Raw genomic sequence first — 26,542 nt, 5'->3', positions numbered from 1 at the left:
ATTGCTATGTGATCCCATGTTTACTGGAATTCACATGCCAGAAAAATTGGCTCCCTCTTGAACCAATTCAAAAGCCTCTTTTAAGGCAGACTGAAAATATGACTTTGAAATATGATGTGCATTTCTGAAACATTTGCGTGTTATGTAGAGAATACATGATGATGTGATGCATTAGCATCCATATAAACCTACAGAAGTGGATGATTTATATCAGCTCATTCACAAAAGGAGAGAAAATTGCAGGAACCTTCTGCATGGAAAAAACCACAAACGAATAAAAGGTAGCATAGCCATGCCAAACAACAAGCTCACTTTTCTTCATTTCCTTAGGGGTGGGGTGGGAGCCATAATGTGTGACATTAATGCATAAATTTTATTTATCTTCCAAGTGAAATGAGGAGTAGGCCTGTACTTGTTTTATGAAACAAAATGAAAATCACCAGCTTGATGTATTCCCTACTCTATTGTTAACACCAACAGGATGATTAGCGATAACATTGATAGATTTACCTATGTCAGCTTTGTGTCCTTTTTGCTTCCTCCCTAGTGATACCCCTGAGTTAGGGACACAATTGAAGTCCATAAATTGGGATATTCATTACCAGTGACAGCTACAGATGATGGCAATCTCATCTGCTCTGAATGCCAGCCTTTCCCCCCTAAATGATGAGCACTTCTAAATAGACGTAAAGATTAAGAATAAACAAGCATGACAGAAACTGACTTGATATCCTGATTCACCTCAGTGATCCACTTATGTCTAGATTAGATAACAAAAAAATAAAGAATAAAAAAATACAAGGAAGTGTGATTTAGAGGTTAGAATAACTGATACGATATTGGCTTGCCATCCCGATTACCAACTTCCTCTATGACCTTAGACAGATAGTTTAACCAAGTTTGTCCATTTCTGGCCCACTTAAGACATGACTAATAATACACAAGTGCATTACAGCATGGCATTGCCCTCTCTTAATGTTTGTAAAATGCATTTGCGTTAAACAAAATGGGGGACAGATAAAGCTTTATTACAGTACAGTACCAAGAATAATGAATATGTGTATTTATAGTCCCAATCAAGGTAATCCTATGAGCTGCTTCCTGGGCATAGCAGTCCATACCAACAGGCGCAAGGCCCTGAGAGCTGTTGTGAGCTGATGTTTCCCCTATGAGCAACATTGGTAGCCAGAGTATTGATGCACTGACATCAGTGATCACTATCATTCTCCCCTGCCACAATGGGAATATTTCCTCTTCCATTACAAACCAACAAGACACGCCCTTCCATGCACAAAATGACCTCTTCTATTTGCTAAATGGGACACGCCAAAGCAGTTTTTGGGCGAAGCAGAGGGGCATGCAGGGGGAAGGAGGAATTTACTAAAATTGCATCACCCCATTTCACACGTGGGAACATCCCATTGGTGTGGCTTTGCTTATCCATTGGATTCAACCCACTGTGTTTTCACCAGACAGCCCAATTCCCACACTCTCCCTGTACTCTCTATATAGATCCGTTTGTCCTCTATACTAGTCTTCTGTCCCTTCAAATGTTCCAGATATAATTGCAATGGAAAATTATAACCCTCTTCATGACTTTGACTGTTCTAGGCTATAACAAATATATCTTTTATTAGGACTGGTTAGAGAGCACAATATTTCTTCAAGGCCTTTATTTTAAATTATTTCTCGTGTCTGCTGAATTTGGAATCTGACTTTTACTTGCTCAGGGCTCCTTCTGATTTATATCAAGTTTTGGGCAGGGGAGGGGGGAATGACCTCAGCTGGGTATAAAGGAAGGGACTGAAATTTTAACGACTAGAAGCATAAATGTTTTCTACAGTGATCTACTGTACGGTTGTGATATTCGGGACTGCAGACAAACAGAGAAATCCTATAGTTTGGATCAAAGGCAGAGCTAGACAGTTTGTTCATCCCTGGAAACTTCATTGAAAAATTAATTCAAAGAATTAAGGGTGAGCAACAGATGTTCTTTTCCAAGGTGCAGGCACACAGGCAATTAACGGATTCAAGATACAGGAAAGGAGAGTCCATCTAAATATCAGGAAGAACTTTCTGACAGGTTCTGAACTTTCTGCATAGCCCCATGCAGTGGCGGAGCTTCTTGCTCTGGCATCAGGGGGCGGAGAGCAGGCAGGGTGGGGCTGGCGCATGTCCCAGGGCATGGCGCACCGCCTGCAGGGGCGTGGTGCGCATCCTGGGGGCAGAGCATGCCACCTGCAGGGGCGTGGTGCCCAGCATGGGCGGGGTGGGCAGCCGTGATGGCACCCTACTGGGATTGCGCTACTGGGGGCAGTGCGCTCCCCCCACACTCCTCTTCCTCTGCCAGTGGCCCCATGCTATATTATGCTACACAGTAGCTACAACTCAGCATTGCACATTTTAAAATAACAGCTGAGGAATGGACACCATGGCACACAGCAACTGGCATTGTCAAGAGTCTGTTCCTACAATGGTTATTAGCTACCTTGCCCTTAAAATAATTGAGTTGTGTAAAGCGTGGCAAGCATAACCCCAAAGTGTGTGACAGGGTCTCTGAGCCTTATGTGTGACACCCTGATGCACAAAAAATCCAAAGAAAAAAATTGTCAATGGCAAAAATTTCCAAAGTTAAATTCTGACCAGTATTCAGGAGAAAGGTCATGTTAGGTGCAAAAGGTCAAACACATGAGGTTAAATTGATTGAAAGAAGTTCATCTTTGGAGCAAGAAAGTTCAATCGGGGGTGGGGTGTTCCAATAGTTCATTAAAACTTAGTTTCAGATTTAAGAACTAAGATTCAAATGTGGCCCACTAATAAATAAAAAATGGACTTTAGCACCGCTACAGTAAGTTCTTTCAGCAAAAAATTAGTGTGTGTGGTGTAGAAATGCATAGCTTTTAAGCATGCACGAAACATAGCCACACTTACAAAACTAATAGTCATATTTGCAAAGGGTTGGCTAGAGGCTATCAGAGCTCTGAAGGGAGCTGTTACAGGCTATCAGTTTAGTAATCCTTGTGTTTAAAAAGTCCCTAAATATGGCTTTACAAGATAGACAAATCTGTTTTGGTCTAGTGGGCAAATAAGCCATGTGTTGAAAAGACTCTAAATATGCATTCACAAGATAGACAGATCTGTTACAGTCTATTGGGTCCATCATTGGCTTTTTGAAAGGCCCTAAATACTTACATAGAACATATTCTTCCTAGACCACCAACAAAAAAAATGAAGGGGAATTCGGGAGGGGTTGAATAAATCTGGAAATATCTAATTTTGCAGTTAACTCCGCCGTCACGAATACCTTATTTGAATGAGACAATTTGCTTGTTTCGTGTGATACATTTGTGAGCAGTTTTGGGTTGTTCTGGAAGCCTCCCTTGCACCCCGTTATTCTGTTCTAACCTGCATTAAATCTCCAATCAGAAAGTGAAACCTGAGACCACAGGGAGGGCATGTCTGCATAAGGTATGCCCTGTGCGCTGACAAAAGTATATAGTCTTCAGTCCATTCACTGCCTACAAGACATGTAGCATCTAATTTCAGTATGCCCCAACCTCTGACTTTTTTGCATCACTGCTGATATAGCTTTGATCACTGGAAGTCCCCAGGAGAATTTAGGTGCAGGGCACTCCACTATGCCATATGACTCAGACTTTTTCTCATATTTCCAACTTGCATGTAGATGCGAGTTTGATCCAGTTTTACCACTGATCCCAACAGACTTTAGATCAGGCTGATAGTGGATAACACAGTGGTGACTCATAGTACGTTATGTGTACAAAGCTGTGCGAATAAAATGTTGCCTCCTTATTATCATAACCGAGATTATTTTTAACATGAAGCCAAGTAGAGCGGCTTTGTTCCATCCTATGCCACAGGAATTGCCTTTCCTATCTGGATCTGACAGAATGGAGACTGTCCACTTCTTCGGGAACATATCTTTCTTCTCGTTGCAAACCAGACAGCTCCTTTCCTATTTAAATTTCATGTGAAACACGCTCTATTTTAGTCAATCAGTAGCTTTGCCTTGGGCTACTGAATCATAGCTGACAGCAAATTAATGACTAGGAAGGTGTGATTAGTAGATATTACCGACTACTGAACACCTACCTGCTCATTTACCACTGTCATAATACTTATACTGGCTATTGTTAACGATTAATAATAGTCATGAAAAGGACATGATTCTGCGGTGCTAATCTCTTTATATATACACATACAATCAGACTGGATTTTAGTATTTGTAACATTCCCATCACACAAATGTATTACACATAAGCTTTCATACAACCACTTACTCAGTAAACAAGCTAGTATATTAACCAGGAATTTAGTAGCTTTTTCTTGATCTTCGCAAGACTAGTTTTTTTTGGGGGGGGGAAATAAATTTTCTTACCAATCCCTCAATGATTTATTAGAACAGTGCAAATAAATTTTATCCTGGGTAAGCTTGGTGAGCCAACATTATTTCATTTTCCTTTATCCTATGGGAAGAATTGCAGACTTCCCTAGCCTTGTCTCAATAACGGGGGCGGGGGGGGGCATTAAAGATCCCCATTTGCCTTTTTGTCAAAGCTTCAACTATTCTGTTTAGTTTCCAAATATCAAGCAAGGTTTCATTACATGTCCTGAAGGCAGACCAAATATAATAAAGACAAACAGGGTTTTTTGTGGCCGTTTTTTAATCACAAGTGCTATTGAATGGAAGCTATCTAATGAAAAAAAAAATTCTGTTTGCAACTTAAAACCCATACAAAGCCTGAACGTAATATATTCCTAAAAGGGTACACTTGGTCTTTTGCCACTATGCTAAAATAAAGGTAAACATCTAATGGCTGTCAAATAAAGAGAACCTTTAGATTTTGAAATGAAAATCTAACAAAGGACCAACATTTCTAAAAGTGTGCTATTATTTGGGGAAATGATACATCACAGTTTTTCAATAGCCTCTCAACAGATAGAATAAATACACAATAGATAAGATACTCATGGCACCACATACAATTTGTTCTCATTGTACTCCATTCGGGAATCATAACGTAAAAGAAATAGACAAAGAATCTCTCATTTTACAGCACGGGCCTTGATCTGCAAAGTCCAGGTTCCACGATCCTACAAGATCAAGCTAGGGAAACAGCAGAACGTTTCTGCCCTTTGAAAATGAGCAATTAGACCTTTCTAATGCACTCATAGGAAAGGACGCAGCATAAAACTAGCACAGCTTAACAATTTGACATGAGAACCATGTGGCGCATTTAATCAGCCTTGTGAACCCACAATCTGGTGCCCATCAATGTTCTGCTTTCATTCACACTGTTCCAGACCCAGGGGCATATCTGACTGAGGCATTGTACAGGTGTGACGGAGGCCAGAGTGAGCTTTGCTATTTTATTTTAAATTATGTCTTTCGAAGGCATTCGACTGCAGCTGTGCAAATGCTATACTGTAAAGGGGATGGGGGTGGGAAGCTGTACCAATGGTCTTACCTCGTACTCAAAATCCTCGGTTCTATCTACATCCGCAGGCAGACTGGAAAGGTATTCATTACCTTCGTAAAATTCATGTTCAACTGGATGAAGAGAATGGCAGCTATGGGGAACAACACAGAACAAAAAGAGCAGGTTAGGCACTTAAAACCAGATTTTTTAAATTTTTGAAGTCCTCAAAAACCCCCAGCTCTGTAGCTTAAAAATAAATAAATATTGTACAGCATATTATTTAGAAGAGCCTGAGATTTGAAATAGACCCACGAAGATCTTCAGGCTGTCCGAACCCCTTAAAATAGGCTGGGCAGAAATAATACAGCAAACTGTAGTGTTGCTTCAAATACAGAGATATTCAAACAGTTTGGACAAATCTTTGATCGAATGCATTCGAAACAGAATTATTGGAGACACCCATAAAATTCTGGGCATTCAAGGAGGCAGCTCACCATTTCTGGTGATCACCATTTCTGCCTTGAAAACAAAGATGCAACAAAATTTCTGCCTTGAAAACAAAGATGCAACAAAATAGAACAGAAATCCCAGAAGTCACTGATACAGTGTGATACCTGAGAATGGAGAAAGCCAACAGCCTTGTCAGAGAGCCTTGCCTGAACACACAAGGGGTTAAAAGCAGTAAAAGGACATGGGCGCACAGGTAAGATTCACCCTGGTGTCCCCAGGCATGAGGCTCCCTCTCAGACCTTTGCACATTGATGACATAGGGTTCTTGGTCAAGCAGACTTCTAACCACCTCTAGTCCCTTTCAAAGCTTTGCAATAAACCCTACACACATTTGGATGCCGAAGCTTAGGACAAGCACTTGAACAGAACTAAAGCCTGCATTGTAGTGGATGTTTTATTTTTCTCAGTAGAATAGTTCCAAACTCATGTGCAGAACCTAGAAACACACAGGTCTGCATAAGAAGAGCCCTACTAGATCAGTTCAAAGGCTCACCAGTTCTAGCAACCTGTTCTCCACGCTGGCTAAGAAGATGCTTTGATGCATGAGACAAGAGCCTCTTCTGTGTCCTAATGCAACTGTATTCAGCCCCGCCACACACCACACCTGAAAAACCTATCCTCCATAAATTTGTCTGATCCACAATGGATTATGGGTTTCCAAGTCATTACAGGGCACTTTTCTTAAGATTTTATTTATTTGAATAATTCCAATACTGCTTTTTTTTTAAAAAATACCGGTAAATAAAGTGGTTTACAACCTGAATTAAAGCATCACATAAAGCATTACAAAATGTCAAAATAAAACATGAAGATGGGGGCTGCAGCCCTCTGTCCATGGATCTCCTAGTTTACTGAAATCAATGAACTTCAGAACAGCCAGCTTCTGCCTAGGAGTTCCAGTCTTGTTTTGGTAGCGATCACTTGTTGCATTGGTTCTCAATGCTGCAGAGACAAATCCTACATCATACCTGTCAGAAAGCAGGAAGGGGCAGATATCCGGTACCGGAGGTGTGGTTGGTCTTAGCTTGGCCAGAGCCATGATGTGCTCGAACGTAATATCTGTCTGTGTGCAAGCATCCATGAGCCGGACATCCTGTGAGCTCCCAGGTGTTTTGATGAGAGGTGCTCTCCGTAGGACCTGGACTACAATGGGCTCTTTTGCATTCCGAAAAGCCTCCACGGCCTCTTCATGGGTGGCTTTGGACAGATCCTTCCCATTGACCTAAGACAAAACAAATGTCACCCAGCTTAGCATTAAAGGAAGGATATCAGAAGCAGAACGTTGTGATTTATCTAATCTTTTATCAACGTTTATATAATCTTTAACCATAACTCTTCTGTGACGCCAAAGCAAGACGGAAGACAAATGTTAGATAGCAAACAAAATCCTGTTACGGCTTTTCTATAAAATATAGAGCGACTCCCAATATTATTCCCCTGGAAATAGAAAGAAGCAGAGAAAATAAAAAGTACATGTTTGTTGCATCCTTTAAAAAATACATCTAGGGAAAAGAATGTAAGAGAAATGGATGATCCAGCCTGCCTTGTATATTAGTGATTTACAGTTAAAGGGTGGAAATGAGCATTGCATGAGTTGACATCAGCTCAGGCAACAGGATTTCATCTTCCTCTCTACCTCCTTGCAGCACCCATGCCCCAAAATCTGCTCTAGAGGGTCCCCTCCAGGGGCTGCAGGGAGAATGTACATACAGTATTAGATACTATCCAAGATAACAGATATACATACATACTTGAGTAAATAAGAAGCAAGCTGCAGCAACAACAGCAGCAGTCAGATTATTAGTGGCAAAAAAATTGGAAAATAGGAAAAACGCCACAAATATCAGAACGGAGAGCTAAAATCTGTGAATTCGCCAAGATGGCAAAATTAACAGCAACAATTAGGGGCTGCTCCAATCAAAAACTTAACAAAGAGTGGGAGTGCGTAAAGGAATATATAGAAAGATTAAGTTTTAGAGCTTAAATTTAATATGCAATAGGCAAACCATGCAAGGAGACAAAACGTTACTATAATATATATGGAATAATAAATATAAATTTTGGTTAACACAACGAGGAATAATATTGTGTAAAGAAGATCACACATGGGTGAAGAGAAGTAATGGCTATGGGGGGAGAGTGGTATTGGGGTGCATCTGGAAAACTGTTAAGGATATATATGTGTGACTTATGAGGTTAAAATGATGGAGTCTAAAGAAGGAGAATAATATTAATGAAGAGCAAAACAAGGGATTTTGTGAAGAAGTTGGTACTGCTGAAAACATGAGATATGCTCTTGACTGTATTTGGGTTATCATTATAAAACCTTCTGATGTAAAGTCTGTATAAAATTAATTGTCTTCAAATAATAATAAAAAAGAAACAAGCTAAGAAATACACTCTTAGTGGACAATGTAATGTAGCATTGTTACATTAACGTTTAACCGCAGGCAAAATAAATAAATATATTTAGTAATCCCCTTTTACGAATGTAAACCAAAACCAAAAGAGCACAGCAGCAGAACGTAGAACCAACTACTAGGTTGAAAAAGCTGGTGCAAGGAAGAAATCTAACCTGCTAATGACTACACAAGAAGTATTTCACTTCACAATTAAATTTGTTCTCCCTCAACATTTCTTTTTTACCTCAAAGTTGGGGCGGGGGGGGGGGGATCCCATGACCTTTAGAATGCTTCCCTCCTCATATGATTTCCTTGGAGGATGTAAAGCACTGAGGACACAACCCTCTTCTTTTAATCATCATTTGAAGTTCATCAACACTGTTAGTTATTCTGACTAAAGGTCACCCATTTTAGAAATCCTGCCAATTTTGGTAAAAAAGAAAAGGAAAGATATACGCAGTATATAATGGCAGTTAACATCTCCTCAATGAATATTAAAAAATAAAAAATATATTATAATATTATTATTACTGCTATGCATATGGAGTTTGCAATACACTTCTTTGCTTCCAGAATGAAAAGTGTCTTTGTTACCTGGTAGCAAATCTCACCACAATGTGTTCCCATTAAGAGTTACCTTTGGGGAAAGGAAAGGCGTCGGCACATGCCTCAGACCCCCTAAGTCTCTTACACTGACTTTCTCATGCTTTTGGTGTGTGCTCTACTTACACAAAAACATTCACTGGAAAAGAAAAGTGCCAATTTGCCTGGTTTCTGTGCTCAAAGCTGGTGGGCAGACTGCACAACCCACTATGGCGCCTCTCATTTGCATAGACCAGTAGAAATATCGGATTGCCTGGAGCATGTGCTGTGGACATCAGATGTGCTGAAGTAATACTGATCTAAGGCATCTAGCTTTTTCAAGGGATTCCTATATCAGGGACCCTGAGGCACCAGTTGCCTATATTATTATAGGACAGGTAGACAGGGGTACAGCAAAAGGAGAAAGGACTTTTAAGGTAAGCGGTCTGGCAAATGGATAAAACCTCTTAGTGGTAGTTGCAAAATGCACAATCCTGCAGTTAGTTACTTGCTGCAGATGATTGCCCTCGTACAGTGAAACAAGTGCTCATCTTTAGTCATATAAGGGTCTAGGTTGTCTAGCTTAAAAATCAAAGTGTTGGCTCTCCAACTTATGAATTCATAGCACCGGCAACACAACTGGTGTATCCAGTGCTCTTTTTTATCAGCCAGAGTGTGCCAGAGTGCAGTTCTGGCATCACTCAAGTGCGCAACATTGCAGGCTGGTGCTCCACTCCATCCACTTCTTGACTTTATGTACTTCTGAGAAGCCCAAAATGAATATTTCAAGTCAAAATGGAAGCTGGCCAGCATGTGAAAGTCTACACTTCATCTTCTTCTTTAGAGTTATGACTCCACCTAGCTCCTAGCTGCTTCTAGCTGCGATTGGTCAAGCTATGGTGCGGGGCCAATTCATATTTCATTTTCTTCAGTTTGTCTCCTGTGTGGTGGTAGCAGGCTTTAAGCTTTCCAGCTAGGCCTCTACCACTACACTCGCACACATTTGCACAAGGGCCATTCCAAGCTGCCTTAGCCATCCGCCTGAATCTAAAAGAACGAGGGAGGTGGGGATGCATTTATTTGACCTGCACCAGAACCAAAGACGACTGCCAAACCAGCTACAGAGACAGCTTGTTGTAGTTTTTAGAACCTCCTCCGGCGGTGAACACGGCTGTTGTCAAACCAGCATCTGTTCAGGGCTGCCCCAAGTTGCCCGGCAACTTACCGTAACAACTTCATGATGGGTTCTGGCAACTATTTTTCTTGAAAGAAAGCACTGGGTGTATCACTCAAAACATGTGCAGAGAGGCCTTTAATGCTGCCTGCAGGCCTGCCCTTTGCACCCTCATTTTGTCCCAATACTGCTTTTTCTCCCATTTAGGGCTTCTTCCACCACCTTTCCATCTACATGGATAAACAGCACTGGGAGCAGGATGAAAACATTGCCTATGATTACCTTTCTGAGCTAGGGATTCATCATCTCTCCAAGACTGCTTCTCAGAGCATAAAGAACTGCCCTTGAAGAATTCACACATTTAGAAATGGAGTTTGAAAATTTTAAGTAAAAATAGATACTAAAAAGATACTAAAAAGTAAGACAGTCCCTGCCCACAGGCTCACAATCTAATAGACATGATATGAAATGAAAAAAGGAATGGAGAAGGAAGAGCAAAACAAGCACCTATTCATTCTCTGGCCAATGGATTGGGCTAGGTTGGTCTCTCTCGTGCTAAGATTTACTGCAGACTATTTATAATTTTCGGGTATGTTTTGGGGAAAAGAACACCTTGTTTGTAGAATGTTTTCATCCCCCCCCATAGAATCCAGGAGGCAGATGATACATACCGTATGTTGTTAAAGCTTTAAGGCAGGTGACTGCTAGGACAGGTGGCTGCTTAGAAAGAGCAAGTACGTCACCTTGAATTCCATAGGTAGAATTCAGGATATAACTGTAATCAATTAATAAAGAGCATAAAAATATTGGCTTCTGCGGTTGGTCTCTTTGGTCTCAACAAAAGAGGTTGGGATACATTTGTTGGAGCAGATGGGCTAATTAAACCATAAGCAACTTGTGAATGTTAAGTAAAGAGCATATCTCCCCACATAGAAACCATATTACTGCCTTGTTTAATAAAGCTTCTGTTTAATGAACACTCTTCGCCTTTTGGATAAACTGTGAAATCTGGGCCACTTGTCAAAAACTTCCCCAGAGTGGCTGGTGGCCGCTGCTTGGAAAGGAGCCATCCCCTTTTGATTATCTCTCTAAACCCAGCCACGTGCATAAATTTATCAATATCAGAAAACAAGAAAACAGGGGGTTCTTTTTGTCTTTGATGCACACACATGCACATGCTAGCTCTAGCAACCAACTGGCCCTGGCCCACTGCCATTCCCAAAGGCAGTCAAACCATATCTTTGGCAAGCACACAAGCACATTTGTGAAATGAAGCACAGGGAAGGAAGAGGAGTTATAAATAGATGATATAAAGGGCAGGAAGTAAAATGACTATCCGGCGCTATCCTAATGATAAATTGTGGTTCCAATGTCAAGACCATAACAACCTCAACAAATTTGTGTTGGTTTCTGTCTTGTTTTTAGACTGCAAGAGGCCCACTCTTCTTGTTGTTTTGCTGTGTTGAGTTTGGCTCAGTGTTGCCAAAAGCAAACTGTCTCTTTAAGAAAAGTGCTTCCTCGTTTGCTGTTGTATATTACAGGTACTTGCATCCTGATTTATTAGTGCAAGGCCATGGTAGTTATAAAAATAAAACACAAACTACAATAAATATGAAAGCAGCCGCAACAGAAGCAAGAGAACAAATACAGCTTCAGGATTTATTTATTTTTAAAAAACACCCTAAAAGATGACATTAGGGAGGCGGGTGGTGCTGTGGGTTAAACCACAGAGCCTAGGGTTTGCCAATCAGAAGGTTGGCGGTTTGAATCCCTGTGATGGGGTCAGTTCCTGTTGCTTGGTCCCTGCTCCTGCCAACCTAGCAGTTCGAAAGCACGTCAAAGTGCAAATAGATAAATAGGTACCGCTCCGCCGGGAAGGTAAACGGTGTTTCCGTGCACTGCTCTGGTTCGCCAGAAGCAGCTTAGTCATGCTGGCCACATGACCCGGAAGCTGTATGCTGGCTCCCTCGGCCAATATAGCGAGATGAACGCCGCAACCCCAGAGTCATCCGCGACTGGACCTAATGGTCAGGGGTCCCTTTACCTTTACATAAAAGATGACATTAAGAAACCTGGGCAAACAAACAAACAAAAACTTGCTGCCCCAAAGCCAATAAATCAAAGTTAGCCAAACCTCACTGGCAAAATTCCATGGCAGGGACACATGTTAGTGTACACTCCACTGTGAGATTCTATCTAGCCATATGCTGACACACAACAAGCAACTATCTTATCCTTGGAATAAATCAGCTTGACTTGAAGATTGTCTTCAACCTGAAGAGTTGTGGCCATAGCTCAGTGATGTAGCCATATGGTCCTTGTTTCAATGGCTTGCTGGTCAGCAGAGACAATAGTTATCTAGAAGAACCAATGGAAGATCCTCATGTTTCCGAGGCCTCCAGTTCCATCCATAAGAGTTAAGCAGAAGAGAGCAATTATAATAAAAAAGGGGAATCCGCTGGATATTGTCAACACTAACAAGAATATGTATATGACCAAGCATCATGGTGCTTCCAGTTGTATCAACAACTAAAGTGTTGCCTGAGAGAAAGCTTTCGTTACCTGTGAAATTTACCTGCACAAAGGGAACAGTAGAACCTCCAAGCGTATCTATTTTCCAGGGACAGTCCTGGATTTACAGAAGCCATCCCGGCTTCTGATTGGATCCCAGAAGGTCCTGCTTTTCCTTAGGAGATGTTGGAGGGTATGGAGAAATGCAACACACGAACCAAGTAGATAAGTAGCTTTTATATATGTTGGAAGCTGCCCAGAGTGACTGAAGCAACCCAGTCAGATCAGTGGGGTATTATTATTATTATTATTATTATTATTATTATTGAATAGGGTGTCCCTATTTTCATTGGAGAAATGTTGGAGGGTATGGAACAGCATGATATTCAGGAGTGCCTATCCAGACTGCAGAAAATATGTAAAGTATGCAAATCACCCGGCTCCATCACTCTTTCTATTTATATACATACATCTTTCTGTAGGGGTTCCCCATTTTTCCAAGTTCACTAGCTTATCACACCAGATGTCCTGTCAAAACAGCCACTGTTCAAGAATTCTGGTTGTATCAGACTGTATTGGGAGAACTGCCATGCTGTCACCAAACAAAATGGGGTGTCGGGAAAGTGGAATAAATGTAGAATCTGCATATATCACATCCGGATGATAATCCACATTTCTAGGCTTTCCCAGATGGTGGTTTAATGAGCCCAGAGTGTATTTAATATGCAAATTGCATGTTATATTGACCAACTGATTTTTAATTACTGTAATTCTGCCTTATGGTGATATGAATTCAGCTAGCTCTAATACACATAAAATATATGGATTTATCATTTAGCATAATTAGAATTTCTCAGTCAATTATTACAAACTTAAAAATGCTTTATTTTGCTTGGCAATTTACTGGCCCACATATTAAGCAGCCATTGTGAAATATATTGTATATGGTGGTGTTTTCATAGGTAAGGGGCAAGATGGTTGAATTTGGACGACTATTTCCATGTTAAGTTTCCACTTTCCTTCCTTTACACTAAACATCATATTTCAGTTTCATTCACAAGAAAAGCAATGATTTCCTTAGTGAATAACCATACTGCTAGCTGCTTTAAATGCTACATTAGATCAAATTAGACATATTCAACTTACCTATAATAAATGCCATCTCGTGTGTTATTTATAGGCCCCAACACTTCCTCAGAAACATCTTTCTTTAAAAAAATGGAAGAGGGAAAGAGAAAGCGGGGGGGGGGGGGGACGGGGACCCACAAGCTGTACGGCAAGGACTATATGAGCCATAGGAATGGGCAACTTATCACTGTCATCACAATTCATCCTGTACCAGTGCTTGAAACTCCAGGTCTTCTCTGAGCTGAGCAGTTTAAAAAGATAGATGGTTGCCTTCTGGCTAATTGTGGGAGTTCTTTCATTACTATAAAAAGTCTTTTTATATCTCAAGTGACTTTATAAGCAGTGAATAATGAGACTTAAAAGTCTTTCAAAAAAGGAGTCCGCTGATCAAATGCTAGAGTTACTTATGGGCATGGTGACCTTTTTACTCATTGAGTTACTTCAAACTGCTGCTGTTGGCACATTATTAAAATTATCCATTTATGGAGTGCAGTAAGGCATGAGGCAGCTCCCCCCCCCATTCTTTCTTGAGAGTTATATCCACTTCAGGAATCAGCTCAAAAGAAAACCTGATGTAGCTACCTACAGCCACGCATCACCCATTTTGCTGACATGAAAAAACTCAGACATCTCCTAACAGCTGGGCAAGATCACTTGGCACCAAGACTAGCTTAGTCTGCCAGCTTTGGCAGTCTAATCCTAAGAGGTAGCGCTTTACTAGCTGTGGGCATATCCACGCCTAGTGATACTCTGTCATGTTCAGCAAGGCTCCTGGAGCAGTAGATACATCTGTCACTGCTGTCACTGTTCCCCCTGGCCGTGTCAGGACCAGTAAAGTGCCAGGAAAATCTATTCCAACACACAAAGCAACACAAAAAATATCTACAAGGGAATCTAATGCAACTCTGCTATAGCCTCATAGCTAAGAGCGCAAGTGTTATCGAGTCTACATGTGTCCCCGATCACATTGACATGTGTGTAAACATGTTATCGCCAGAGAAACATGGTATTTTGAAATCTTGGGCATGGCACAGAGATGTTTCACTGTGCTTTAATTGCTAGATGAGATTAGTGAAAGACCGTTGAATTCCCATCTGGGTGCGGAAGAAATTCATTTATTATTACACACACTGCCAAGAAGGGACAGGAGAATAAAAATAGTTGTGGAGCTTGAATCACTAGAATGGTTGAAGGAAATAAAATCGTTACAGGAAACAACACACAGGGACAGATTTCCTCAATCCCATGCTGAATGAATTGACAGTTTATACTTTGCTGGTTTCTGTGATAGAGATTCACAGAGGTGGCTCATATTCCTGTTGTCAAATAAGAAATGGGGAGGGGTAATAGGGGTCTAATAGGATGCCATGGAGGTCTCAGTGCGACAGGCTAATGCAAATGGCAGGGTTTGGGCTATGTGGGCGGGGGGGGGGGGGGAGAAAGCAAGATCTTGGGACCAGAACAGACAATGAGAAACAGAAGAGCTGAAATGCTTCTAATTTCCTATTCCTAGGAGAGCAAAGAATTTCTGAAGTTTCACAATGACCTGAGATTCTGGGGTCACAAGCTGCATAATGAGGCTCTATAAGTAGCTAGGCACGAGTCTCTGAATGCAAGCTGTAGTCTACCTTTCAATATTTGTATCCTGTTCTTCATCCAGGGAACCCCGTCTGGAGAGGAACTGGATTCAATTCCCTTGAAATATAGTTCAACTCTGCAAACTTTGTTCAAAGGTAGACAAATTCCCTTACGGGGGAACATGTGGCTTCATGCCTCTGAATGGTATCTGACTGGCCGATAGAAAACAACAGACATGGAGGAGAGACAAGGCAATGAGGTAGACAAAGTGAGGAAGGGGGCTAGCTATAGTTGGAACAATCTACCCTAGGAATTATTATTAAAAATAACTTCATTTAATAAAAATATCTTCCCATGAGGCATCCGAAAGCAATTTACAATACAGCAATATATCAATTTCAAGTACTAAATTCTGTACTATTATTCCTGATGTATAAAACATGGTTTAGATTCCAGGATAATAGAGCAAAGTGGTCCCTTCGGAAAACAAGGTTACAGCCAGTAAGTTCTACTCTGAGAAGACCTATTGAAATGATGCCTATTCGTTTCAAGGGATCTATGCTGTGAATGCTCCAACTACCACACAATTGCACTCATTTCACACGCTAGCAAGGTTATGCTTAAAATTCTACAAGGAAGGCTCAAGCAGTATATGGACCGAGAACTCGCAGAAGTGCAAGCTGGATTTAGAAGAGGCAGAGGAACCAGAGACCAAATTGCAAACATGTGCTGGATTATGGAGAAAGCTAGAGAGTTCCAGAAAGACATCTACTTTTGCTTCATTGACTATGCAAAAGTCTTTGACTTTGTCGACCACAGCAAACTATGGCAAGTTCTTAAAGAAATCGGAGTGCCTGATCACCTCATCTGTCTCCTGAGAAATCTCTATGTGGGACAAGAAGCTACAGTTAGAACTGGATATGGAACAACTGATTGGTTCAAAATGGGGAAAGGAGTACGGCAAGGCTGTATATTTTCTCCCTGCTTATTTAACTTATATGCAGAATTCATCATGCGAAAGGTTGGGGTGGATGAATCCCAAGCCGGAATTAAGATCGCCGGAAGAAATATCAACAACCTCAGATATGCAGATGACACAACCTTGATGGCAGAAAGTGAGGAGGAATTAAAGAACCTTTTAATGAGGGTGAAAGAGGAGAGCGCAAAATATGGTCTGAAGCTCAACATCAAAAAAAGAAGATCATGGCCACTGGGCCCATCACCTCCTGGCAAATAGAAGGGGAAGAAATAGAGGCAGTGAGAGATTTTACTTTCTTGGGCTCCACGATCACTGCAGATGGTGACAGCAGTCACGAAATTAAAAGACGCCTGCTCCTTGGGAGAAAGGCGATGGCAAACCTAGACAGCATCTTAAAAAGCAGAGACATCACCTTGCCAACAAAGGTCCGTATAGTTAAAGCCATGGTTTTCCCAGTAGTGATGTATGGAAGTGAGAGCTGGACCATAAAGAAGGCTGATCGCCGAAGAATTGATGCTTTTGAATTATGGTGCTGGAGGAGACTCTTGAGAGTCCCATGGACTGCAAGAAGATCAAACGCATCCATTCTTAAGGAAATCAGGCCTGAATGCTCACTGGAAGGACAGATCGTGAAGCTGAGGCTCCAATTCTTTGGCCACCTCATGAGAAGAGAAGACTCCCTGGAAAAGACCCTGATGTTGGGAAAGATTGAGGGCACAAGGAGAAGGGGACGACAGAGGATGAGATGGTTGGACAGTGTTATTGAAGCTACAAACATGAGTCTGACCAAACTGCGGGAGACAGTGGAAGACAGAAGTGCCTGGCGTGCTCTGGTCCATGGGGTCACAAAGAGTCGGACACGACTAAATGACTAAACAACAACAAAACAACAACATGCTGTATATGACTAACTTTGGATACAATGAAGTTGAGACAGAGGCTAAAGGTAGGAGAAGATTTCATAACAAATTATTGGTATGCTAAATAACCAGAGGTTGGGTGCCACCAGGTGGACAGGTGGTCTTTGAGAGTTACCATGAGAGTTGTGAGCCAATCCAGATAGGTATCCTAAGTATTCTTGGTCTTGACTGCAGACCTGTTCCCACCAGAGCAAATTACTTCTCAAAACAGAAGAACCATACTACTGTTGGCAGTGAGCACTTGGACACATCTAGAGTTCTTGCTCTATAAAGGCAATAATAATTATAATAATAATTTATTATTTTCCCAGCTACTCTGGGCGGCTCCCAACTGAATATTAAAAACACAATACAGCATTAGTTTGTCTCCTATTAATGAGAATAGCTGATGTACCCCAAGGTTTGCTTCTTCTGCCATGCTTAAATAAAGAGCTCATGCTCTGCACTGTCACCTGCAGAATGAAGTTAAAGAAAACAAGGAATTAAGGGGTATGATCAGAATGCCAGTCAGATTGAGCCTTGGGGTGACATGAGATAGATGTGAGTTAGAAATTACCTAGTTGAAATTTCAGCTGGGATATGACTACCTTTTACTTCAAGAGGAATAGCTGAACTAAGGGCAAAAATGGCAAATGATCTTATAGCAAGTTAAGAATTAATATATTATATGATAAATTTTTCATAGTATAAACTGCATCTTACTGTATCTTTAATAAAGGTAAAGGTAAAGGTACCCCTGCCCGTACGGGCCAGTCTTGACAGACTCTAGGGTTGTGCGCTCATCTCACTCTAGAGGCCAGGAGCCAGCACTGTCCGGAGACACTTCCGGGTCACATGGCCAGCGTGACAAGCTGCATCTGGCAAGCCAGCGCAGCGCACGGAACGCCGTTTACCTTCCCACTAGTAAGCGGTCCCTATTTATCTACTTGCACCCGCGGGTGCTTTCGAACTGCTAGGTTGGCAGGCGCTGGGACCGAGCGACAGGAGCGCAACCCGCCGCGGGGATTCGAACCGCCGACCTTTCGATCGGCAAGTCCTAGGCACTGAGGCTTTAACCCACAGCGCCACCCGCGTTCCGTATCTTTTAATATGGGCATACAAATAATGGCTAGACTAACAGGATTGTCATAAATTATATTGAGATATTAAATGCATGTGAAGTGCTTTGAGCACTTAGAAGAAGTATGATATAAATATCAGTCATATTCTAATGGCCCATTGCTGATTATTATTTTTTTATGCAGACCCAATTCACATACTGTACTGGCATGTGAAACGTGGGTTGATGCTGAAACCAACCCAACATCAATCAATAGTTCACCAGAATGCTGCCTAATGTGGACAGACCAGTAGCATAGTAAATGTAGCTTGAATTACCATTTTTCCAAATGGTGAACTCTGAAAGTATCTGTATAACTCATGCTTCATATATGCTGATCTGATCATGTGTCTAAGTTTGTTCTCAGTATAAGCTTTCGTAGAAGAAGTGTGCATGCACACAAAAGCTTATACCCAGAACAAACTTAGTTGGTCGCTAAGGTGCTACTGGACAATTATTATTATTTTTTACTGCGTCAGACCAACACGGCTACCTACCTGAATCTTTTTGAAAGCAATTCAGCAAAACATATACTGAAGTTCTAGGGTGATTTGCTCACAGTAGACTTTATGCCATTTGGCCATGTTTCCCCAATAAGTATAAATTATTGGGTAGCGGTAATCATTTGCCCATGTCAATGCTAGACTATAGCTACCAAGTTTGGGGCCTGCTGGCAAGTCATACCAGGAAAAATGCTGAAGTAAGAGATGCCAGAGACTGGCTGGCTGGAGGATAAGACGAGGGACTGGAAGGAGGAGATTGTAGAAAGAAGAATCAAATATCAATATAAGGCTTTGAGGATGAATCTGAGTGCTGCATGCTTCTCTCCTATTGTATGTGTTGGATTTGAATTTTCAGAACTCTGGAACACTGCATATAAGTTTTATTATACATACAAGTGTCCTTTTTTTTAAAAAAATGTCATTTTAAAAATTTAATCCAAGTTGCTTTGAGGGTAAAACACACACAAACTCACCCCCCCACTAGCTCCACTTCCCTTGCGTATCATGTACTGATTGTGAAGAATAGTTGTGGGAAACATGCTTCCACCAATAAGATGCATCTTCCCTGAACAATCAGCTGCTCAGTGGACAATGCCACTACCGATCTTCAGGAGGGGGTGGAGTTGCGGGCTCACGACCCGCCCACACTCTTGCGGGGCTGAGGTCATCGCAAGGCCTTCTTCTTCATCGACAAGGCCATGCCTATGGGTTGTTCTATTGCCTGTGCTGCGTTTGAGACCTTTAGCACATTTTTGGAATGGGCCTTAAAGTTTAGAACTGGCTCTGAGGGGGTGGGGCACTATCTCGATGATTTTATCCTCGTGGCAAGGAGCGCCGGTGAGTGCAGGACCCTGCTCCAAGCCTTTGAATCCCTGGCCAGCGAACTGGGTGTCCCCCTGGCAAGGAAAAGACAGAGGGCCCAGTCACGACCATGACTTATTTGGGGATCGAACTGGATACTTTGGCCCAAACTTCGCGTTTACCATCCGAGAAGTTGGCTGCCTTAAAAGAACTTATTGGCCAAACGCTCCCCTTAAAGAAGGTCACCTTGAGGCAAATTCAATCCTTATTGGGGCACCTCAACTTTGCCTGCCGGGTTGTTTCCCCTGGCCGCCCTTTTTGCGGCCGTCTAGCTAAGCTGTCCGCGGGTTTGCGGTCCCCGCATCATAGGGTTCGCCTTTCTAAGGCTGTAAAGTCTGACCTGCAAGTCTGGCTACAATTCCTAGACGGTTTTAATGGCATATCCTTGTGGCAGGATTCCTTGGTGCTGCAGTCGGACTTTCAGGTACATTCGGATGCAGCCGGGTCCTTAGGTTTTGGCGTTTACTTCAGGGGGCAATGGTGTGCCCAGCGCTGGCCTCCCTCATGGCAAGGTAAACCAATACTGCGTGATTTGACATTCCTGGAGTTCTTCCCAATAGTAGTCGCAATACACATTTGGGAGGAGCAGTTTAAAAACCATAGAGTTTGTTTCTGGACAGACAACCAGGCGGTTGTCTCTGTCCTGAATAGGCAATCCGCGCATTCCCCTAGAGTTGCTTCGCTTTTGCGGTATTTCGTTCTTTCTTGCCTGCGGTTGAACCTCCACGCTTCCGCCAAATTCGTTCCTGGTATAGACAATAACATTGCGGACGCTCTATCTCGTTTCCAGATGGAACGCTTTCGCTCATTGGCGCCGGATGCGCAGCGGCAGCCGCAACCGTTTCCGGAGCATCTCTGGAGTATTGGCAACGAGAAGCAATAAAGGGAGTATTGTCCGCGCTGGCGCCTTCCACCCTTAAATCTTACAATAAGGCATGGCTAGACTTTACATCTTTCCGCAGGAAGAAGGAGCGGTTTAGGCCTGGCAGGCCGCCATCCAAGTCGGAAGTCATAGAGTATTTGGTTAAGCTTCGTGATCTGGGTCGGGCTCCCAAAACCCTCAATATCCATTCGGCGGCGATATCCTTTTTTTCTAAAGCTTTATTCTCAGTTGACCCCTGTTCGCATTTTGTCGTTCGCAAAATGCTGGAGGGCTGGCGCAGGGCCAGGCTGCAAGGCCAAGATAGTAGAAGGCCCATAACGCTTGACATACTTACCCAAATTCGCAGGAAACTTAGGGTCCTTTGTTGGTCTAGGTATGAGGCCAGATTGTTTTCTGCAGCATTTTCCTTCGCATTTTTCGGGGCGTTGCGCATTGGAGAGGTGGTGTGCGAACACCGTACAGCCAATAGAGGCCTGTTTTTGGACGATGTAACGGTTGCCAGCTCGCACGTGCTGCTAAAAATCCGTAGTTCTAAAACCGATCAGCTCGGCAGGGGAGCCTTGGTCCGCCTCCAAGCAACCCAGAGGACCGGCCCTTGCCCAGTAAAAGATGCTAGGAAATACCTGTGCTTGAGACCGAATTCTAATGGCCCCTTCTTCGTGCATGCCGACGGTTCCTTTCTTTCAAAACATCAGTTCACGAGAGTCATGCGTAAAGCGTTGGCATCTATTGGTCTCCCACAAGAGGAGTACGCCGCGCACTCCTTTCGCATTGGGGCAGCGACCACCGCCGCCCATATGGGTTTGCCTGCCGAAAGAATTATGGATATGGGGCGTTGGAAATCCAACGCTTACAAGGGCTACATCCGAAAGCCCTTTTAATCTCCCGCCAGTCCTTACTCTCCTCCTTACCCCGTTCTCTTATTCTATTCTTCCAGGTGCTGTCTTGGTGCAACTGTGGATTATCGGTCACAGTATCGTTCATTGGGCAAAACGCCGAGCGGAACATAGGCGTTGGGACGCTGACCTCAAGCTACCTAATTATGTTATGGTGTCATGGATTTCTAGGCGTGGTATGCGTTGGGAAGAATTCTTCCCAGTCGTATCCAGGAAAATTGCGGAGGAGGGTGCCCCTGATGCCTTGGTCATACAACTGGGCGAGAACGACCTGGCTTATAGGAAAGGGGTAAACTTAATGTGGAACATTATAAATGATTTGGAGCGGTTGCAGGCATCTCACGCTAACATTACTATAATTTGGTCATCCTTGCTGGAAAGGCGGCATTGGCGGGATGCGGCGAAACCCGCTGCGGTGGACAAAGCCAGGCGAATTGTGGAGCGTAATGTCGGGCGCAGGGTGGCCGCGTTGGGCGGACGTGTTATCAAACACCCCGAAATTCAATATTGCAATGAGACGCTTTATCGCTGGGATGGCGTGCATTTATCGGACGCTGGCAATGACATTTGGCTTGCGGACATTTTTGGGGGAATTAGGGATTGGTTACAGGTATGAGGGTATTGGCGGCGAGCCTGCTCAATGCGGCTCGAGTGGCGGTAGGCATTGGCCGGGGTATTGTCATGCAAATGAGGTGGGGGGGAGGAGCGCCATCACCTCCCCCAAAGATTGAAGGGTAGTTCGTTAAAGGACTCCGAGGGGCGACGCCTCGTCCGAAACCTACGGAGGCTAGGGCCTAAAGCGCGCCCCCGAGCGGTAACCCCTCGGGGAGCGCCTAGGGATACGCATCTCGGGTAGCTCCCCCTGTTGGTGTTTAACCCTTCCCGGTTAGATCGGATAGTCGGTTAGGGGCCAATGCCTAAAGCCAATACCTCTCTTTCCTGTAATCAATAAAGTTGTGGCCATTTTCGCCCATTAACTTTGTGTCTTTATTCATTACACCTGTGGGGGGGAGGAAATAGCCACGCAATGCCACTACCGATCTTCAGGAGGGGGTGGAGTTGCGGGCTCACGACCCGCCCACACTCTTGCGGGGCTGAGGTCAGCCCCGCGGGAATTGCAGGGAGTCCCCAGTCACCCCGCCCACGCTCCCACGAGGCTGAGGTCAGCCTCGCGGGAATCAGGGATTCCCCAGTCACACCCTCGCGCCAATCGGCTGGCGGCCGGGGCGGGCCTTCCAGAGGCCACATAAGGTCGGGGCAGCCCCCGGCTCGCCCCTTTTCTCCCTGGCTGCGAGCGCGATTTCCCACCCACCCACCCTTTAGGTTCCGCCATCGACCTTGCTATGGGCTTCGGCTGGTCGCCGCTTGGGGCCAGGTAGGAATTTTTCCCATTTGGCTAATTGGCTGGTTCGGGAGCCACTTGGTTTTTCGCCTACCTCGTAGCAATTCGTCACAACTTTCCCGGTTGGCGGTAGGCATTGGCCGGGGTATTGTATTGTCATGCAAATGAGGTGGGGGGGAGGAGCGCCATCACCTCCCCCAAAGATTGAAGGGTAGCTCGTTAAAGGACTCCGAGGGGCGACGCCTCGTCCAAAACCTACGGAGGCTAGGGCCTAAAGCGCGCCCCCGAGCGGTAACCCCTCGGGGAGCGCCTAGGGATACGCATCTCGGGTAGCTCCCCCTGTTGGTGTTTAACCCTTCCCGGTTAGATCGGATAGTCGGTTAGGGGCCAATGCCTAAAGCCAATACCTCTCTTTCCTGTAATCAATAAAGTTGTGGCCATTTTCGCCCATTAACTTAAATTCTTGTGTCCTGTGTCTTTATTCATTACACCTGTGGGGGGGAGGAAATAGCCACGCAATGTAATTTTGAATTCGCAGCACAGAGAAGGGCAATCGAAAAACAGAGGCTCCTAGAAGAAGAGAAATGTCTCGTGCAGGTTTGAAATGGCACTGCAAAATCTAAGCAAATACTCTGCACCTGAGGAGAAGGAGAAGTCTATAAATCATTCTCGACAATCAATTCTGCTATTTGATTTTGCCCTGACACTTGTTGGGCTTAGTCACTGACATGGAACTGCTGTAAAAAGGCCAGGCCACCAGGGAAATCTGGCAACCTCAACATCTGAAAGTGTACTAGATGACCTCCTGCCTTCATCCCTCTTAGTACTATTTTTCATCCTCAGCATAATAATATGCTGTCTTCCCAGCAGGATCTTCTCTTTTCATCATTGTTGCAAAAGTGGAAAATGCAAGGTGGAAACAACAGCTAGAAATCTGGTTCGCACATCTGGGTTGTATTATAATAAAATGGTGGAGAGGGGTCATTGCTCCTTGGGTGAAGCACCATGCTTTATGTAAGAAGGTCCCAGGTTCATTTTCCAGCATCTTCAGGTAACAGGATACTTCCTGGAGTGCCACTGCTGGTTATATGAGACACTCTTAGGCTAGATGGATCAATAAACAGTCTACAGAAAGCAGCTTTATTTGTACACAGTACACACTGTCCCAAATGTGTCTTTTGTTAACGCAAAAAGCCCTAGAATTGAGAGCGTAGTTAGGTAGAGATAGTGAGCTAATAACAAAACTCCCCCCCCCCCCCCAGATCAAACACACACAATGCAAATACATTAACCAGCAGGGGCTCCTGTCTCATTACAATAGCCTGTAACTTCCTGCTGGTTAATGTATTGTATTGCAAGTGTTTGAAGTGAAATTGAGGTGTTAGTCCTCTAAGTGCTTAGAAAAAGTCTGAAAAACGCATAAGAATATGAATATTTACTTCTAAAGACTCCCACGGATACGTTTCTATGAGAAATGTCTCAAGTCTATTTTCGTGCAGAACATGAATCGATGCCTTTTATTCTGCTTTAAAAGAATTTACTTCAAACACATAGTTAATTTTCATTGTAGCTGATATAGCTTTACAAGTTAGTTTCCTTATTATATGGTTACTGAAGAAGATTCCTAAATAATTTTCAGACATACTGCACTCATCAAAAATGACAACATGCTATGTCAAAGTACCACTTGACTATGCGTGTGTGAGCTTCAAGGGGGGGGGAGCCTTTGGTTTGTTTATTAATGATTCAAATGTGAAGAGTCTTTGTAGACTCTGCAGAACTACTGCCTTTCAAAATGTCTTACAAAAAATAAACGATAATTTAAATTTCATCAGTTCATGCTTCCTAGCAGGTCCCTGTTTATAGACTTTCTCAGGGCCCAATGACATGGGGTTTGGTATCTATGTTCCAAAATATATTGAGCACTGTAGAACAGGAACGGCCAATTGATGATCAAGGGGGCTGCAACCAGACTCGCTTTGATTTTTCCTAAGTGCTCTCCCATAACTGCAAGATACTCTCATTTTCCAGCAAAGTACTTGCTGGAAGTAAGAAGCAATGCCACACAACACAATCACAAAAAAGCATCGAAATGGGAGGCACATGCTGAGAAAGTTCATGTGGTTCTTTTTCTTATCAACATAATTCCTCTTTGTCTCACAGACAGCCTCTCATATCATAAGCCAATGGACACCTGCAAGGTTGAAAGCTGCATTATGTCCCCCGTGTGCACAGCTTTTAATCAAGCCAGTGTTGTGGCTGGAAGAATAATACAGTCATACCTTGGTTCTCAAACTGAATACGTTCCGGAGGTCCATTTGACTTCCGAAAATGTTCAAAAACCAAGGCACGGCTTCTGATTGGCTGCAGGAGCTTCCTGCACTCAATTGGAAGCCGTGGAAGCCTCATCGGACGTTCAGCTTCCCCAAAAAGTTTGCAAACTGGAACACTCATTTCCACGTTTGCGGCATTCGAGAGCCAAAACGTTCGAGTCGCAAGGCATTCAAAAACCAAGGTACAACTGTACATGAGCCAAGTATGCACTGGTTTTGATCTACTGTTGCCTGTCTTTTTGGCAAATGGCAGGTTGCTCCAGAGACACAGAAGTCTCTGGGGTGATCTCCTACTTCCCAATACGAAGGGTGCCTAGCCTGTGAGATAAGAAACAATGAAACTCTCATCTAAACAGTTTCACTGGCCTGGATAGGCCAGTGAGAATCTGTTCCTCCAGGTTTGTTATCCCTACTCTAGAAGTAAGGCAGCACCTGTTCTATGCATCACATGGATGGTCAAGACCAGAGCTGTAAAAACAAGGTTCAGTCCTGTTCTTTACACATGTAACTTATGTCACCTTTAAATAAAACCTTACAGTATTTTAATTTCATTTCATCTATTGCTTACATTCAGCTTCTTCTTCCCAAGGGAAGTATCATCAACTAAACCAGTTAATTAATTCAATAAAGTCCCCCCAGACGTAATGTGTCCACACTATGTCTCTATACTTGGCCTTCTTTGCACAGTGCTTCTCAGTGGTGTGTTTTCTGCAAGACAGCAGAGACAGGCCAGCTAGGTATGCACTTATTCACTGTAGGTTGGTTAAAAGCTGAATCTTAATGTCCAATGTGGGAAGGATTCTCTAGCCTGTAGCTATTTTCCTGTTACTGTAACTGAGTTCTCCACTCACCCCCAACACTTCTTTGAAGAATTAGAATAAATTATCCTTTGAACAATTTATTTCAACAATTTATAAATTGCTTAACACCAAAGTTTCTAAAGTTTCAGTGTAGAATAATGTTACAAAAGATATATACTGGATAAATTCTGTTAAAAATAGCAATGAAATTAGAAAAGTTAAATTTAAATGCATGCGGATTTTTTTAAAAAATGTCTTCAACCAAAGCACCTGAGGTTTACCAAGGAGGGGGCCTGCCTGACCCCTGCCAGGAAGGAATTCCAAAGAATTGGGCCCACACTATTTAATGCACGCTTCCTGGTGAATGTAAGATATGCATCTGAGCCATATGGGGCCACTAACAGCAACTGCACTGAAGATCCCAATGACTGGGCAGGGAAATAAGGCAATCAAATGGTCCTTAAGGTATCCTACAATAACCTTGCACCTGGCCCTGGTAGCATATGGTAAGCCACTGCAAGCTCTGGAGCACCTGGTTTATGGCTTGGTGATAGTCTATCTTCACCAACTGTCTAGCTGCAGCATTTTGTACCAGCTGGA

General features: G+C 43.2%; 1 protein-coding gene across 3 annotated transcripts in view; it reads right to left on the bottom strand.

Annotated features, from left to right (window-relative positions):
* The window catches only part of PDZRN4 (PDZ domain containing ring finger 4), a gene marked incomplete at its 5' end in the record, with an annotated part of 217,214 nt that overhangs the window by 30,089 nt on the left and 160,583 nt on the right, over window positions 1-26,542 (bottom strand). For all 3 annotated transcript variants that reach the window (XM_081928955.1, XM_081928957.1, XM_081928956.1), the window contains 2 exons: window positions 5,490-5,592; window positions 6,920-7,173. In XM_081928955.1, coding sequence (XP_081785081.1) covers window positions 5,490-5,592; window positions 6,920-7,173 — 357 coding nt within the window. The remainder of the gene's footprint in view (window positions 1-5,489; window positions 5,593-6,919; window positions 7,174-26,542) is intronic.

Source organism: Podarcis melisellensis (genome assembly GCF_964234715.1).
Source record: "Podarcis melisellensis genome assembly, chromosome: 10".
Classification (NCBI taxonomy): Eukaryota; Metazoa; Chordata; class Lepidosauria; order Squamata; family Lacertidae; genus Podarcis; species Podarcis melisellensis.
This window is presented reverse-complemented; position numbering and strand designations above follow the sequence as displayed.